We start from the raw sequence: 15,607 nt of genomic DNA, 5'->3' as shown, positions 1-15,607 counted from the left end.
GATGGCTGCACCAGAAGTTGACCTTCTGTTGTCATCATCACAGTAAGCATTAACTGTAAAGGGAGGTCCAGTAGAAGGAGGGAGAATCTTCCAACCAAAGTTGATGGTACCAGCTAGATACCTGAGAATTCGTTTTACTGCTGCCCAATGCTGCTCAGTTGGATCTGACATGTACTGGCAGACTTTGTTAACAGTGAAACTGATTTCAGGTCGAGTGATGGTTGCATACTGCAAGGCTCCCACAATAAACCTGTCTAGAGTGGGGTCAGGCAAAGGTTCATACCCTGACTTAGTTAACTTGAAGCCTCCAACCATTGGAGAAGAAATAGGATTGGCCTCATCCATTTTTTTTTTTCCCAATAAATCTCTAATGTACCTAGACTGAGTCAGAATAAGAGCACCATTGGACTGAGGTCTGACTTCAATTCCCAGGAAATAGTCAAGATTCCCCAGGTCTTTAAGTGAGAACTCAGTGTTGAGTTTGGTTACTAAGGACTTGATGAATATAGGATTGTTCCCGTGACAATAATGTCATCTACATACACAAGCATGTAGATAACAGTATTTTTTGGAATCAGTGTAAAGAAAAAGGGAGGTATCACACTTGCTGGACCTGAACTGAAACCGAAAGAAGAGTGGCCTTTAGTTTATCAAACCAAGCTCTAGGAGCTTGTTTGAGACCATAAATTGCCTTATGCAACTTACACAATAGCTGTTTGTTGGGATCTTCAAATTCAGGGGCTGACTCATGTACTCCTCTTCAAGAACACCATTGAGAAAAGCATTATTGACATCTAACTGCTGAAGACTCCACTTGTCAGTGACAGCAAGAGAAGGAAGCATTCTGACAGTAACTGGTTTGATTACAGGAGACAATGTCTCATTGTAGTCATAACCAGGTTGCTGGTCAAAGCCTTTAGCCACTAGTCTGGCTTTGTATTTACTGACAGTGCCATCAGGATTTTCTTTGACTTGAAAAACCCATTTCCAACCCACAGGGGACCTATTGGAAGGAAGAGCAGTGTGAGACCAAGTACCATTTTACATTATGGCCTCATACTCAGTTTTCGTAGCTGCCAGCCATGTTGGATTAGAAAGAGCAGACTTTGTAGATCTGGGCTCAGCATGAGCTAAACGAAGAGTAGGCTGCAACTTGGGTTTAACTACACCAGCCTTGGCTCTAGTATACATGGGATGAGTGTTATCAGGTTGGACAAGAACTGCTGGAGTGGGTGCTGGTGCTTGACCTGGCCGAGAGTCATTATCTAAAACAGAATTTGCTCCCACTGAAGTTGAAATTGCTGGTGAGGAATCATTATCTACTTGTTCTGCAGGAGTAGGGTTGTCAAGACTGGGAGGAGTGACTCTTGTTGGAGGTGCAGACAGAACTGTTAAGGTCTGTTGAGAGGAAGAAGCAGCAGCCGTAGTTGATGATACTGAGGCTGGTTCTCCAAACAGCCTAGAGAAAGGAAAGTTCAACTCATCAAATATCACATCCTTTGAAATATAAATCCTTCCATCTTCAGCCATGCACTTGTAACCCTTGTGAGAGAGAGAATAGCCTAGAAAAAGGCACTCCTGAGACCTTGGTTGAAGTCTATTCTGATTATAGGGTCGCAGAAGAGGATAATGAGCACATCCAAACACTTTCAAGAACTTATAATTTGGGAGTCTTTTGAACAATCTCTGATTAGCACCTCTTGATTAATAGATGATGATGGAAGGCGATTGATGAGATACACAGCAGAAGTAACAGCATGGTCCAAGTACTCAAGAGACATAGAGGCCTGAGATAAGATAGTTAGGGCAGTTTCAACTACGTGTCTGTGCTTTCTTTCCATAACTTCATTTGGATGATGGGTGTGGGGACAGATCAATCTGTGTTACACACCATGTTCTGCAAGAAATTTAGTAAAGGGCCTGTACTCCCTCCCCCAGACAGACCAAACAACTTTATAGGTAAATTGAATTGAGTTTTAACTAAAGTGTGAAACTGTTTGAACAGATCAAGAGTCTCAGATTTATTTCTCAACAAATAAAGCCAAGTAAACCGAGTGTGGACATCAACAAAGGTTACAGAATAGCTGTAACCAGTGTTGGACAAGACAGGTGAAGGACCCCACAAATCTGTATAAATGAGGTCAAAAGGATTAGAATACACAGTAAGAGAAGGGGAAGAGGCCAATGCAACAGAGAACAAAAATCAGAACCTGTTTTATTAACAATAGAAATATTACTCAATTTGGATACAAGTTTCATAGTGTCACCACTAGGGTGATCTAATGGGGAATGCCAAGGGGCAAAAGAAAGATCACTATTAGAGAGAGTATTTACATGAGGCACACTAGGATTGATTCTATTTACACTAGGTGAAACAGAATCTGGAGAAATAGTTGGCTCAGGTTCTGAGCCAGCAGCAGAAATGGTATTGACAGTGAAAGAGGACTTGAGTTGCTTGCTGTCTAGCTGACTGAAGCAAATCAGGGAATTGATAGACCATCACAGCCTACCATCCCTTTAAGGAGCATCTCTTTAGAGACCTGAGATTTGACCAAACAGAATTCAGAATGACCATTACCAATTGATTGACACTGATTAAACTTTTGTTAATGGAAGGAACAAACAGGAGGTTATTAAGAACAAGGGGAATTTTGGGATTAAAAGGAGATGAGAAGGAGGATAATTTTGAAGAGTTGATATTCAAACCTTGACCATTACCAATTGTAATTTGATCTGGTCCTTCAAAGGGAATGGTTTGATGAATATTCAGAGAAACATTTGTGACATGGTTAGAGGCCCCTGAAATAGGATACCAACTCGAAGAAGAGGCTGAAGGAACACTTGTCAGATTTGCTTGAGGAGAACGCAGAGTAGAGTACTGATTGTGCTGAGACTGATGAGGCTGCTGTGTCTGATGGGAATTAGTGTTATGATTCTGACTTTGGTACTGGTTCTGATTGGCGTTAGCAGAGGTCTGAGATTGATTTTGATCAGGATACTGATTCGGATAATCCATAGGCTGACTAGGAACATAATTATCATCGTGCCTATGATGACAGTAAGAAGCCTCATGACCATATTTATGACAGATTTGGCACTGGATATGAGCAAATGGACCTCTACCGTGACCACCATTAAAGTTCCGGCAACTGCTGCCACCACCACCATGGCCAGCGCTGACGTTAACATACCTATTTCCACCATTGTAATTATTATAGTTCGTGCCAGAATGCGATGAAGAGCCAGAACCTTGGGCAACATAAATCGAAGCAATGGACAAGGCAAGTGATTTCTTGCGAGCAATTCAAGTCTCATGAGCCAGTAGGAGAGTCCTGACTTCATCAATAGACAGCGACTCAAACTTGCCACTCACAAGCGATGAGCAACTTAAACTCATCTGGTAAACCATCAAGAAAGATGTCAACATGATCAGATTCAGACCCATACTCTCCAATCGATGAGTGAGAATCAATAATGGTTTGAATGCGAAACAAATAGTCAGAAATAGAACTATTGTTCAGAAAAATGTTATGTAAATCATTGCAGAGTTGCCGCTTTTTCGCACGAACAATAGAGTGAAAGTGCGTGTGGAGCTTGTCCCAAAGATACCATGCAGTTTTGCAACCGACAAGCCCCAAGCACCTCACCAGAAATAGTGGATTGAAGCCACGGCAAAAGGAACTGATCCTTTGCTCCCAAAGCAAAAACTCAGATGAAACAACACCAGCATCATGATCGGCAATGGTGAGATATTGAGGTGGAATATGCGGTTTAGTGACAAGATGAAAAAGACGATGTTCTTTGAGAACAGGTTCAAGCTGTTGACACCAAAGGAGATAATTGGAATTGTTAAGTTCCTGTGAAATGGAGTGCGAAAACTCCTTTGCAGTGATAACCGCCGAAGAACCTAACAGAGAGCCACTGTTCCCTGGCGGAGGAGGGGGAGGAGGAGCAGCGGAAGCCATGTAGATCGAAACAAAGCTCTATGATACCATATAGAAATCTGTCTGAGAGAGAGAGAGAATATCACTAACAGAATTGAGGTGAAGTGAAATATTATTCAACCCAATGAGAAAAGGTTACACCTCAGTTTATATAGGCAGTTACACAGATGTAACTGTCAACTAACTCTAACTGTCAACTGACTCTAGTCAGTTAACTCCGCAGTATAATAGACTGAAGTTAATTCTATACATAGAAGAAGGAAAAACAGTCTATCGAGTAAATATACTCCTATAGGATATGATTATTATTTTTAGCTTCCATTTTGTACTTTGAGGTGTTTTGTCTCTCTGTCAAACATGCAGACATTGGTATATACTTGTTACTTGATGAATCCCATAGTTTCTAGTTTTTCTGTAGTTGTCTTGTTAGGATGTCTTCTTTTTTTCTCCTTTTTCCTCTTAATAATATTTCTTTTTCTTGTGAAACAGCTAACTGTTTCCTGGCTACTGTAATTGTTTTTATATGCAGCTAGGAGGCCCTGACAAAGTTGCAGAAATGACAGGAAGGAGAGGCATGCTTGTGAGGGCTGCTACTGGAAAGGGTGTTACTTATCAGGCTCGTAACACGTGAGTTCTTGTTTGCCTCCCTAATTAATAAACAACATTTCATAATGGCTGAGTTACTAATTTCCGTGTACCTGTTTAGAAAAGATGTCACTATGGAAATGGTTAACATGCATGAAAAGCAGCTCTTTATGGATGGTAAAAAGTTTGTTGCTATTATCTCTGAAGCTGGATCAGCTGGCGTTTCTTTGCAGGCAGATAGACGAGCTGCAAATCAGGTGCGGAAAACTGATTTGGAAGAATTTTCATCCCTGATATCATTTACTGTCGGTCATGTATATTTATGCACATAGCCTGCTTGTAAAGTTCTGATTTACTGAACTTTAAATATCCATTCTATGTGTCATTTTCTGTCCTATGTTCCTCATTTCGTGTTCTCTGACCTTTGCACAACAGAAAAGAAGGGTTCATTTAACACTTGAACTGCCATGGAGTGCTGACCGGGCAATCCAGCAGTTTGGAAGAACTCATCGATCAAATCAAGCTTCAGCACCAGAATACAGGTCTTTGTTTTAAAACTTTTTCTTTTTATTTGTTTGGTTGCTTTTCATATTGGTATTACTAATAACCAAGGTTTTATAAATTGTTGGTGAATGAACATATCATCCGCAACAGCATGGTATTAGAGCCAAATGATACCTTTTCCGAACGAAATCGCAGTGGGGTTAAAAATCACAGAAAAAAAGCCACAACAAAATGGTGTTGCAGCTGCAACAAGCATTACAAGAATTCGATTTCAGTCTAGACAAGATTTTCGCCAAGGAATCCCATTTGAAAACCAAAAGAGTCCCAACAAAAAACAAAGTAAAGAATCAGAGATAGTTAGTTTTCACTGCCGAAACCCTCTTCCTATTCAAAGATACTGTATACATGCAAAAGGATGGACAATCAAGAGATCGAAGAAGGAAAATTGTGACTTGGTTGTGAAGGAGAAAGGTGGAGATGGGATAGAAGAGAGAGCAAGAGAAGAATGAACATATTGTCAGTTGAGAGAGAGGAAGTTATGATAAAATAAAATGAGATAAGATTAAAAAAATTAAAAATTAAAAGTGGGGGTGGGAAATTAGATTGGGAATTTGCTGATGGAAAAAAAGGTGGGAAATTGAAAATATGAGTGGGAGTATTTGGGTCATGAGAGAAGCGAGTAGGTTACTGAAATTGCTTAATTGCAAAGTTTAATTTATAAGTTAATTGGGTGAGTAGGAAATTAATTAATTGGGTGAGAAATTAGTGAAAAATTGATTGATATATGGGAGAAATGGAAGGAATTAATTAGACTCTAATATTAATTGAGGTTTAAAATGAAATTAAAGATCAAAATTATTTTGAATTAATTTAAAATAGCTTAAAATCAATTTAAATTATTATAGTTTTTTATGCTTATTAATTATATGTTATTATATATTATATAATGATACAAATTTATTTAATATAATTTTGTGCAAAGTTGCGAGGCATTCACACCTCAACTGCAATCTGCATCACAAAATCTGCAATACCCGTAATAATGACAACCTTATCGCAACCACAACTGTGACTGCAATTTAAAACTTTACTAATAACTAAACTCTAATTAATTGTCTCTACTCTATGGTTTCGAATTTGCTAAATATTTAACTTTAAACTGAGGCCTGAGGATGAGATTTTGATTGATGTTGCTTTAGGGAAAGAGGAGAAATGGAGGAAATACGGTCAGGGGAAGAAGATATATTAGTAACATTCATGCTATAAATTATTTCCGGAAGGAGTTGGCTTCCATATTATAATGATCAAAACTGTATAAACTATCGCGTGCAATTGACAACTCTGAACAAGTATATTTTCCTAGCTAGGGAGATTCAAGCGGGGGATATACAGTGGGGAATGCTTACAGGCTGCTTGATAGGGATTCGTCAGATGAGAATAAGGATGGAGTGTTTACTACACTATGGAAGTTAAAAATCCCAAGTAAAGCCTCATTCTCTGCTTGGAGATTAATCCGTGACAGGCTGCCAACAAAGAGTAACTTGAGAAGTAGGAATGTGTAAATCAATGATGTCAGTTGTCCATTCTGCAGAAATCATGACGAGGACACATCTCACCTATTTTTAAGCTGTGTTAAAATCATGCCGCTATGGTGGGAATTGATGTCTTGGTTAAACATAGTGTGTGTATTCCTGGAAACTCCGAGGGACCATCTCCTCCAACACCATTACTGCAATCTGAAGGATATTAGGTTACAGCGATGGCAGATTTGGTGGATCTCCCTGACATGGTGTATTTGGCACCGTAGAAATTGGATTGTTTTCTCAAATGACAGCTTCAAAGGTCACAAATTGATGGACGATGCTTTATTCTTCTGCTGGACATGGCTTAAAAATTTGGAAAAAGGATTTGATATCCCATTCCATTACTGGTCCAGCAAAATCAGGGATGGGTTTTGTGCTCGGGGGGGATTAGCTTATAGATATTTTGTGGCTGGGTGCCTAGCTTACAGTCAGATCTATGGTTGCCTAATTCTTGCTATGTTGTCTGTATTAGGCCACCTTAGCTTTGCATAGCATGGTGCTAGGTTGTATATACAACAGTACCACTTGTACTGAACTTAATATTATATATAATATAATTATACTTTTGCTGATAAAAAAAATATTTGCCTAGCTAAACTCTACATGTGTTGTGTGTAATATGTTTCCTTAAATGGAATTTTGTTTCATAGACATATGCTACCTTGCTTTGTCAAAAAATTGTATTGCTGGTGTGACTTGGTTGACTATTATCAAATTACATTATAACATATAGAAGCTAAGATGGAAGCACTTTGGACTTGACCTCAAAATGGTTCACTTCTAGGTTTTGTTGATGCTCTCCCTTGATGCCACGCCAGTTGTACCTAACCTACATTATCATAAATGTTGTACAGGATACTATTTACAAATCTTGGTGGAGAACGAAGATTTGCATCAATTGTTGCCAAGAGATTAGAATCTCTAGGTGCTTTGACTCAGGGTGACCGCAGGCAAGTTGAATTTAAATTTATCATTTCTTTTTTCTATCAATGAGCCGGCATAGATGAACATTTTTTGCAATGTTATTCATGACTTCCTTGATGGCCTGCAGGGCTGGACCTTCGTTAAGTGCTTATAATTATGATAGTGCCTATGGAAAGAAGGCTCTGACGATTATGTACAAAGGAATAATGGAGCAGGTTTCATAATATTCATTGAAAATAACAAATATGTATATTGAAATGCATAGAAGGAAAAGAATGGTCAAATACAACTATTGACAAATTGTTTTTTAGGATTCTCTGCCTGTGGTACCTCCGGGATGTTCATCTCACAGACCAGATACAATTCAAGATTTTATTGTGCAGGCAAAAGCTGCTCTTGTATCTGTTGGAATAGTAAGGGACACTCTTGGTAATTCATTTATTATCCTCTTCTAAAAGTTAGATTGTGTGGTTTGATAATAATAAATTTTGCATGTCTCTTAGTGTTGTATTGAAGTATTGCTTGGGATCCATATTCCTCCACCTAACCTTATTATAATTAAACACATGCTTCCTATATTTGTAGGTAATGGTAAATCTGGTCGTATTATTGATTCAGATATGCACGAAGTTGGACGGTTCCTCAACCGGATTTTGGGACTACCTCCTGATATTCAGAATGGGTTTGTCTTTTGTGAATTAAATGGCTTGATGCTTCTTGTTTCAAGTATTAGTTAGATTCAGTCAGTATGATATATATATTACCGCAACAGGTTGTTTGAGTTATTTGTGAGTATCTTGGATCTTCTTGTTCGGAATGCTCGCATTGAAGGTAACCTTGACACGGGCATTGTTGATTTGAAAGCTAATGTAATTGAACTACAAGGGACTCCAAAGGTTTGTTTGTTGCTAGACCTCTTGTGGCAACTCATTTATTTATGTTAACTTTATAAAACTAATATGGATGAGAAATTTTTTCACTTTCATGCAGACTGTTCATGTTGATCAATTGACTGGGGCCTCAACAATTCTGTTTACATTCATCTTAGATCGTGGGATCACATGGGAGGTACTTGTTCTTCTCTTCATGACCCATATAATGATGTACTTTACACCGACATACTTAGCATGCTGACTTATAATTTCATATTTACATATCAGTTGGCAAGTACAATGCTGAATGAAAAGCAGAAGGATGGGCTTGGTTCAGCCAATGATGGCTTCTATGAGTCCAAGAGGGAGTGGTTGGGAAGACGTCATTTCATTTTAGCATTTGAAAGGTATGTTTCCTTGTTTTTGTTCAGTGTTCGTGTTTCCTTAATTTAAATTCAATATAATTAGATTATAAATCTTGATGTTGTTCCAATATGAAATTAAATGCAAATCTTCATGTTCCAATATCTGTTGAGTTAAGTTTGCGATATTAAATGACTGAGCTTGTTTTTTGTTCACATATGCATGGAAACTCAAAACCCTTTTGTTTATTTCTTTCGTTGTTTCGCTTTGTCTGAATTAGGAGTTTCCTTAATCCAACTTGATATCCAAGATAAGTTTTACTCACCCTTTGATGCTTGTAGAAGTGTCATATGTGAATTGGGTAGTCTTTATGTTTGAGTGAAGCCTAGCTTTCTGAACTACAAATAAAAACATTTTAACATGCGAAAATCTATGTTTGAGATTCAAGCTAGGGAACTGGTCAAATCCTTGAAACCTTGAAGTGTTCTAATTTGCTTGAAATTGATCCTCTCAACCGTCATTGATTTATATTTAAATGTTAGAAAACCAAATCCCTCAAATTTAGGGATAACCTTCATATCCAAATGACATTTCATGTTATCAACGCTAAATCAAGGAATATCAACATTGCCCCTCAAGCTAGTGCGTATATCTCATGCATCAAACTTGTGACTGATATATGTTACCCTTGGAACTTTGATATTTGGTGATCTTAGAATGTGGGTTTGAGCGTAACTCAATTCCAAAAGTTAGCTCATAGGGTGAGGGTTGATCCCACTTAGATATTCTATCTTGGCACTATCTCTAGTCGATGTAGGACTTTGGTTTTTTCCTATGTACTTCTGGGCTTGGTGCGTGGATAACATGGTGCGTGGATATCATGGTGGGTGACCCTTTTAATGGATCTAGGATAGGTTCTGGTATCATCTTCTTCAAAGTTCCTCTTCCACTTCCTCTAAGTCTACACACTCAAATTTTGAGTCTCCTCCTAGACCTTCTAACAACACCCTATGCAAACAGGGTCAAAGTTTGGATTTCATCCTTCTCTTTTTTTAACCCACACTGAACCTAAAAATGTCAAACAGGCCTTGGCAGATTCCAATTGGGTTTCTGCCATGCAGCAGGAGTATGCTGCTCTCAGGAATAATCATTCATGAGACAGGCAGTGGGATGTAAATGGGTATTTCGTGTAAAAGAAAATGCTGATGGGTCTATCAACAAATACAAGGCCAAATGGTTGCTAAGGGATTCCATCAAGTTCATGATTTTGATTTTCATGAAACTTTTTCTCCAGTTGTGAAGCTTATTACTATTAGGCTAATCATCACCCTTGCTCTCTCTAACAACTGGGAATTATTTCAATTAGATTTGAATAATGCTGGAAGCCACTAGATGTGGAAGCCACATTGACAGAAGAATTAGAGACAACAGTATTAACTGAAGACTTGGAAACACAAGCAGCAGGCTTCTGCAAAGGCTGGAGCAAATTTGTAAGACGAAGAGAAACATTGGGATTAAGAGGGGAAGCAAATTTTGAATAACCCGAGGAATCAATAGGAAGCCCTTGACCATTACCAATGGTAATTTGGTCTGGACCCTCAAAAGGAGTGACTTGCTGAATGTTTCGGGAAACATGGTGAGATGCTCCAGAATCTGGATACCAGCTGTTTGATGAAGTGCTTGGAAGCATTGGCTACATTGGCTTGAGGAGATGGGTTAGAATTGGATTTATGAGAGTGACTTTGGGATTTGGTTGAGAGGGCTTGGAGGAGTAGCTTGCATCATTTCTGTACCAGCAATGAGAGGCTTCGTGCCCAAATTTGCGACAAATCTGACACTGAACATCAGCAAATCTGCCACACCCTCTCCCACGAGCTCCACCACAACCACCTCAACCGCAGAAGATCAAGGTGTGGAAAAACTCCTCATGCTATTTTGCATTCCCATGAAGATCAAGGTTTCCTATCATGCCCTATACTCTCTCTCTCTCTCTCTCTCTCTTATGCTATTTTTGCATTCCCATGAAGATCAAGGTTTCCTGTCATTCCCATCGAAATGAGTTAGTTTTTGATTTTGACGACCATATTTGATGGTGGTGAGACATTATCGGACTGACTAAATAGCAACGGTTGGAGTGATTCACGATCACAGAAAAGGAATCTAGATGTCTTCTTTGAACCCTAATTTTTTTTCAATTTGCTTGAGAGAAATTTACTCAACCCTCATTGATATGCCTACAAGATGATATCCCTCAATTTTTGGGATTTCCAAAATATTTACATTACCTTCCATACTATTATTACAATGAATATCAACATTAAGTAAATGAATATAAATATTATGTCAAGGAAAATGGGTTCAATTTGTTTGTTTAAGTGAAGGCTAACTTTCTAAACTTCAAATGAAAGCATTTCTACACGCTAGTCTACATTAGATATTCAATGTAGGGAACTTGTCAGACCACCCGATGAGTACATTATGTATTAGAGTATTGTAAAGAGATATGCAGTTATTCTACTGCAGTCTCAGTTAGTTTTAACTAAGATAGTTAGTTGTTAGTTAGTTAACAGCTGTTCAGTTATGACAGCTGTTAGTTAGTTGAAACAGCTGATCTAATATCAGTTCTGTCTATAAATACAAAAATGTATACTCAAGTCAAGTGATTAATGAGACTCCCTTTCACTTTCTCAGATTGCTTTTCTCTTTAGGTTCTCAAAGTATCTTCTCTTAGAGTTCTGTTATGGTATCTAGAGCTTGATAAGATCAACAATGGCTGCTCAAAACAACTCGTTTATTACTTCTCCTTTTCCTAATTCCATTTCTCACAAGCTTGATTATTTGACCTTCCTGCTATGGCGCCAACAGGTTGAACCTGTTATCAAATCTCATCGTCTTCAGTATTTTGTGGCAAATCCACAAATTCCACTTCTATTTCTCACTAAAGCAGATTGCACAGCTGGAATTGAAAATCCTGCATATGAAGCTTGTGAACAACAGGATCAAGTTCTTATTAGATGGCTTCAATCGACGCTTTCAACTTCGATTTTATCTTGTGTTTTGGGATGTGTTAATTCTTATGAAGTATGGGAAATGATTCATGATTATTTTCACAAGCAAACAAGAGTCATGACGTGTCCATTGCACACGGAATCAAGAGCTACGATGCTCGGAGGAAAATTGATGCAATAATTTTTGCTTCAAATCAAACAGATTTTTGACTCTCTTGCCTCGGTTGGAAGTCCTATCATGCTTTAGGAGCATGTCAATTTGATCCTTGAAGGACTTCTGCCTGATTGTCACTCAGTTATTTCTGTCATTGAAAGCAAATTCAAACTTAATTAGAGTATATGTTTGTATAACTGTTAAAACAGTTTTGTAAGGGCTGTTAGGCTGTTAGCTTTTGCTAACAGCGCCTCCCTGTTGTTAGGCTGTTAGTCCTTGCTAATAGCACCTCCCTCCTCCTTGCTGTTAATTGTCTGTACTCAGTTCGGAGGTCTATAAATACCTCTTGTAACTAACTTTCTAACCAACTTTTGAGATATGAAATAATATCTATTTTCTCAACTTCTCTGACTCAATCGAATATGGTATCTAGTCGTGTCAATCCTAAGTATGAAGCATGGGAGGTTCAGGACCAAACACTCCTTGTTTGGCTCCAATCCACTCTTTCAAAATCGGTTCTATTGTGTGTTCTTGGTGTGAATCACTCCTATCAAGTTTGGAAAAAGATTCACGAGTATTTCAGTCTCTAGACGAAGTCTTGTGCATGTCTATTGCGAACTGCGATGCATGCAATTTTGCTTGAAGTTAAATTGATTGAAGAATATCTGGTGATAGAGTTCCGATTCATCATGAGGAGTATGTTGATGTGTTGCTTGAAGGACTTCTGTTCGATTATGCGTCGATGATCTCATTCATTGAAAGCAAGAAGCGTACACCGTCAATTGTGGAGATTGAAGCCTTACTTTACGGTCATGAAACTCGTCTTGTTTGTTATAATAAAGAGAGATAGGCGCTTAGCTCTCCTTCCTTGAATTATACTCAAGGCTATTCGCACTCCAATTCGTACAAATCTAGAGATTCTGGTAGTTCTCAAGGAGGGTATGGCCACGACGATGGTAGTCGTGGTGGTTTTGCTAATCGTGGTGCCGACCGTCATAGTGATGGCTCTGGCAGAGGTCCTGATTGTGGCAGATTTGCCTATTTTCAGTGTCAAATTTTCCTTAAGTTTGGTCACACTGCAAATGTTTGTCACTTTAGGTCTCATGAGTTTTCAGCCTCATGAATCACTCACTTTCTTTGATCCAGCAAAACAGCAACCAATTCCCTACTTGTCTGGTTCTGTCGGAACCTCCAATACTTGGATTAATCCCAATTCCAAGTCTGGAACTGTTGCTCCAGCATCATGCTTACTAATTCCTCTTCTCATGGAAATGGACATGCTAGCTCCACCTGGATTCCAGATTCTGGTGCTAGTTTTCATGTAACTGGTGAACCACAGGATATCAAGCAATTCACTCACTTTGATGAACAAGAAATAGGGAAGGATGCAGTCTGGAATTCACAATCCTAGACTGCATCCTTCCTTATTTCTTGTTCATTTTGAGCCTCAAACTGTTTAATAGGCCCTGGAAAATTCAGATTGGTTTGCTTCCATGCAACAAGAATATGATGCTTTGCTGAAAAACAGAACTTGGGACTTAGTTCCCTTACCTTCAAACAAACAAACTATTAGATGTAAGTGTGTTTTCAGAGTCTAGGAAAATGTTGATGGCTTTATCAACAAGTTCAAAGCAAGGTTGTTAGCTAAGGGTTTCCATCAAGTCCATGGTTTCGATTTTCATGAGACATTATCCCCCGTGGTCAAGCATGAGACATCACCCTTGCTCTCTCACATTGGTGGGAGTTGTTTCAGCTGGATATGAACAATGCCTTTCTAAATGGGATTCTTGAGGAGTCAGTATTTATGACACAACCTCCTGGTTGAGGTTGGAGATAAGTCCTTTGTTTGCAAGCTTAACAAGGCTTTCTATGGCTTAAAACAAGCCCCAAGGCCGTGGTTTGATAGGTTGAAGTCTACTCTTCTTCAGTTTGGTTTTGCGGGTAGCAAATGTGATTCTTCTCTGGTTTATGTGGATGATATCATAATCACAGGTAGTTCTACTCTCTCATTCAACAACTAATCTCTAAACTACACACTGCCTTTTCTATTAAGCAACTTGGTCATTTGGATTACTTTTTGGCCCTAGAGATCAAGTACCTGCCTAATAATTCTGTTGTGATGACTCAGAGCAAATATATTTGTGATTTAATTCACAAAACTCACATGGGCGAAGCCCATTCTATTTCCTCTCCCATGGTGTCTAATTGCAAATTATCTAAGCATGGTGTTGATCCATTTCAAGATCCCACTCTTTAAAGGTCAATGGTGGGTGCCCTAATTAGACCTGAAATCAACTTTGCCGTCAATAAAGTCTGTCAGTTTATGGATAAACCTCTAGACTCTCATTGGGCAATGGTTAAGAGGATTTTAAGGTATCTCAAAGCTTGTTTCATGGGTTACTTTTTCAGCCTGCTTTTCTTAACAATCCCTTGGCTCTTGCGTTTTGTGATGCTGATTGGCGTCTGACGTGGATGACAAACATTCAACTTGAGGGGCAGTCATCTTCCTTGGCCTAAATATGATATCTTGGTGGTCTCGCACACAGAAGGTCATTGCTAGGTCCATCACTAAAGCTGAGTACCGTAGTCTGGCTCAAACTTGTGTTGAGTTGACATGGATTCATGCCATACTAACAGAATTGCAAGTCCCCTTTACCATTACTGTTCTTTATTGTGATAACCACAGTGTTGTATCCTATGTTCCACAGTCATACTACACATATGGAGATTGATGTCTTCTTCATTAGGCAAAAGGTTTTGGCCAAACAACTTTTTATCTTGCACATTCCAGCTCTTGATCAATGGGCAGATGTGCTGACCAAGCCTCTTTCTTCAGCTCGATTTGAATTTCTTAGGGGCAAACACAATGTGAAGAGTTTTTTGTGACACTCTCTATCCCGACATACATATAAATAAATAAAACATATAAAAATACCGATAAACAAATTCATGTTGGTAAAAGGTTCACATTCACTTCATTATTACCAAATAAAACTTATTAAAATCATATTCGACTCAGAACAAGATCGTCAAAATTTACAATTTTTTTTTTGTTAAATTAGTGAGGTATAATAAAATAATGTCATGCAATTAAAATAAAACTCATCCCCAATGTCACATCTTATCAGAACATTGTGTCCCAACGTCCTCTAGCACGAGGTTCTTTAAAGTCATCCACTTAGTCATCTACTGTCACAAACACAAGGTTCAAAATCATCACAGGATCCAAACATAAATAACACACAGGGAGTGAGTTATCAAATTTCTAAAGAAAATACAAATAAACAAAAACATGATCAAAATAAATTATAGAAGTATTTATAACATACTTCAACTTAATACAATCCATGTCATTTTACCATTTTATCATTTAAAATTCATTTTTCAATCATCAATCACACTATACATGAATCACACACTTGGGCCAAAACATAATAACACTCATCAATTTCATAATAAACAATTAGAAGACGTTATGCAACAATTATACTAAGACTCAAGCCTATATGCAATGTGGTATCATGTCAGTGAAAAATCACACTGAGACGCTTAGGAGTACATTAGAAGACATACCTCACAATTGGTATGTCAGGTCACTCTCATTAAATAAAATCAAAAGGTGATCAGCTAAGATCACTCTCTTTTGCGAGAATGCTCTAGTCATATGGGA

The 15,607-nt window shown here is 38.4% G+C and overlaps 1 protein-coding gene across 2 annotated transcripts in view; it reads left to right on the top strand.

Annotated features, from left to right (window-relative positions):
- LOC100808670 (protein FORGETTER 1) overlaps positions 1–15,607 on the top strand; it is a 41,335-nt gene that overhangs the window by 16,647 nt on the left and 9,081 nt on the right. Inside the window, exons 18-27 of one of the 2 annotated variants that reach the window (XM_003545691.5) lie at positions 4,474–4,571; positions 4,651–4,786; positions 4,965–5,071; positions 7,471–7,566; positions 7,668–7,755; positions 7,852–7,969; positions 8,126–8,222; positions 8,313–8,436; positions 8,531–8,608; positions 8,701–8,819. In XM_003545691.5, the coding sequence (XP_003545739.1) occupies positions 4,474–4,571; positions 4,651–4,786; positions 4,965–5,071; positions 7,471–7,566; positions 7,668–7,755; positions 7,852–7,969; positions 8,126–8,222; positions 8,313–8,436; positions 8,531–8,608; positions 8,701–8,819 (1,061 nt within the window). Of the gene's footprint in view, positions 1–4,473; positions 4,572–4,650; positions 4,787–4,964; positions 5,072–7,470; positions 7,567–7,667; positions 7,756–7,851; positions 7,970–8,125; positions 8,223–8,312; positions 8,437–8,530; positions 8,609–8,700; positions 8,820–15,607 lie in introns of those variants that run through there. The other variant, XR_001385058.3, reaches the window with a different exon arrangement.

This window comes from Glycine max, chromosome 15, assembly GCF_000004515.6.
Source record: "Glycine max cultivar Williams 82 chromosome 15, Glycine_max_v4.0, whole genome shotgun sequence".
NCBI lineage: Eukaryota > Viridiplantae > Streptophyta > Magnoliopsida > Fabales > Fabaceae > Glycine > Glycine max.
The sequence above is the reverse complement of the archived record's forward strand: the minus strand, read 5'-3'. Positions and strand labels throughout refer to the sequence as shown.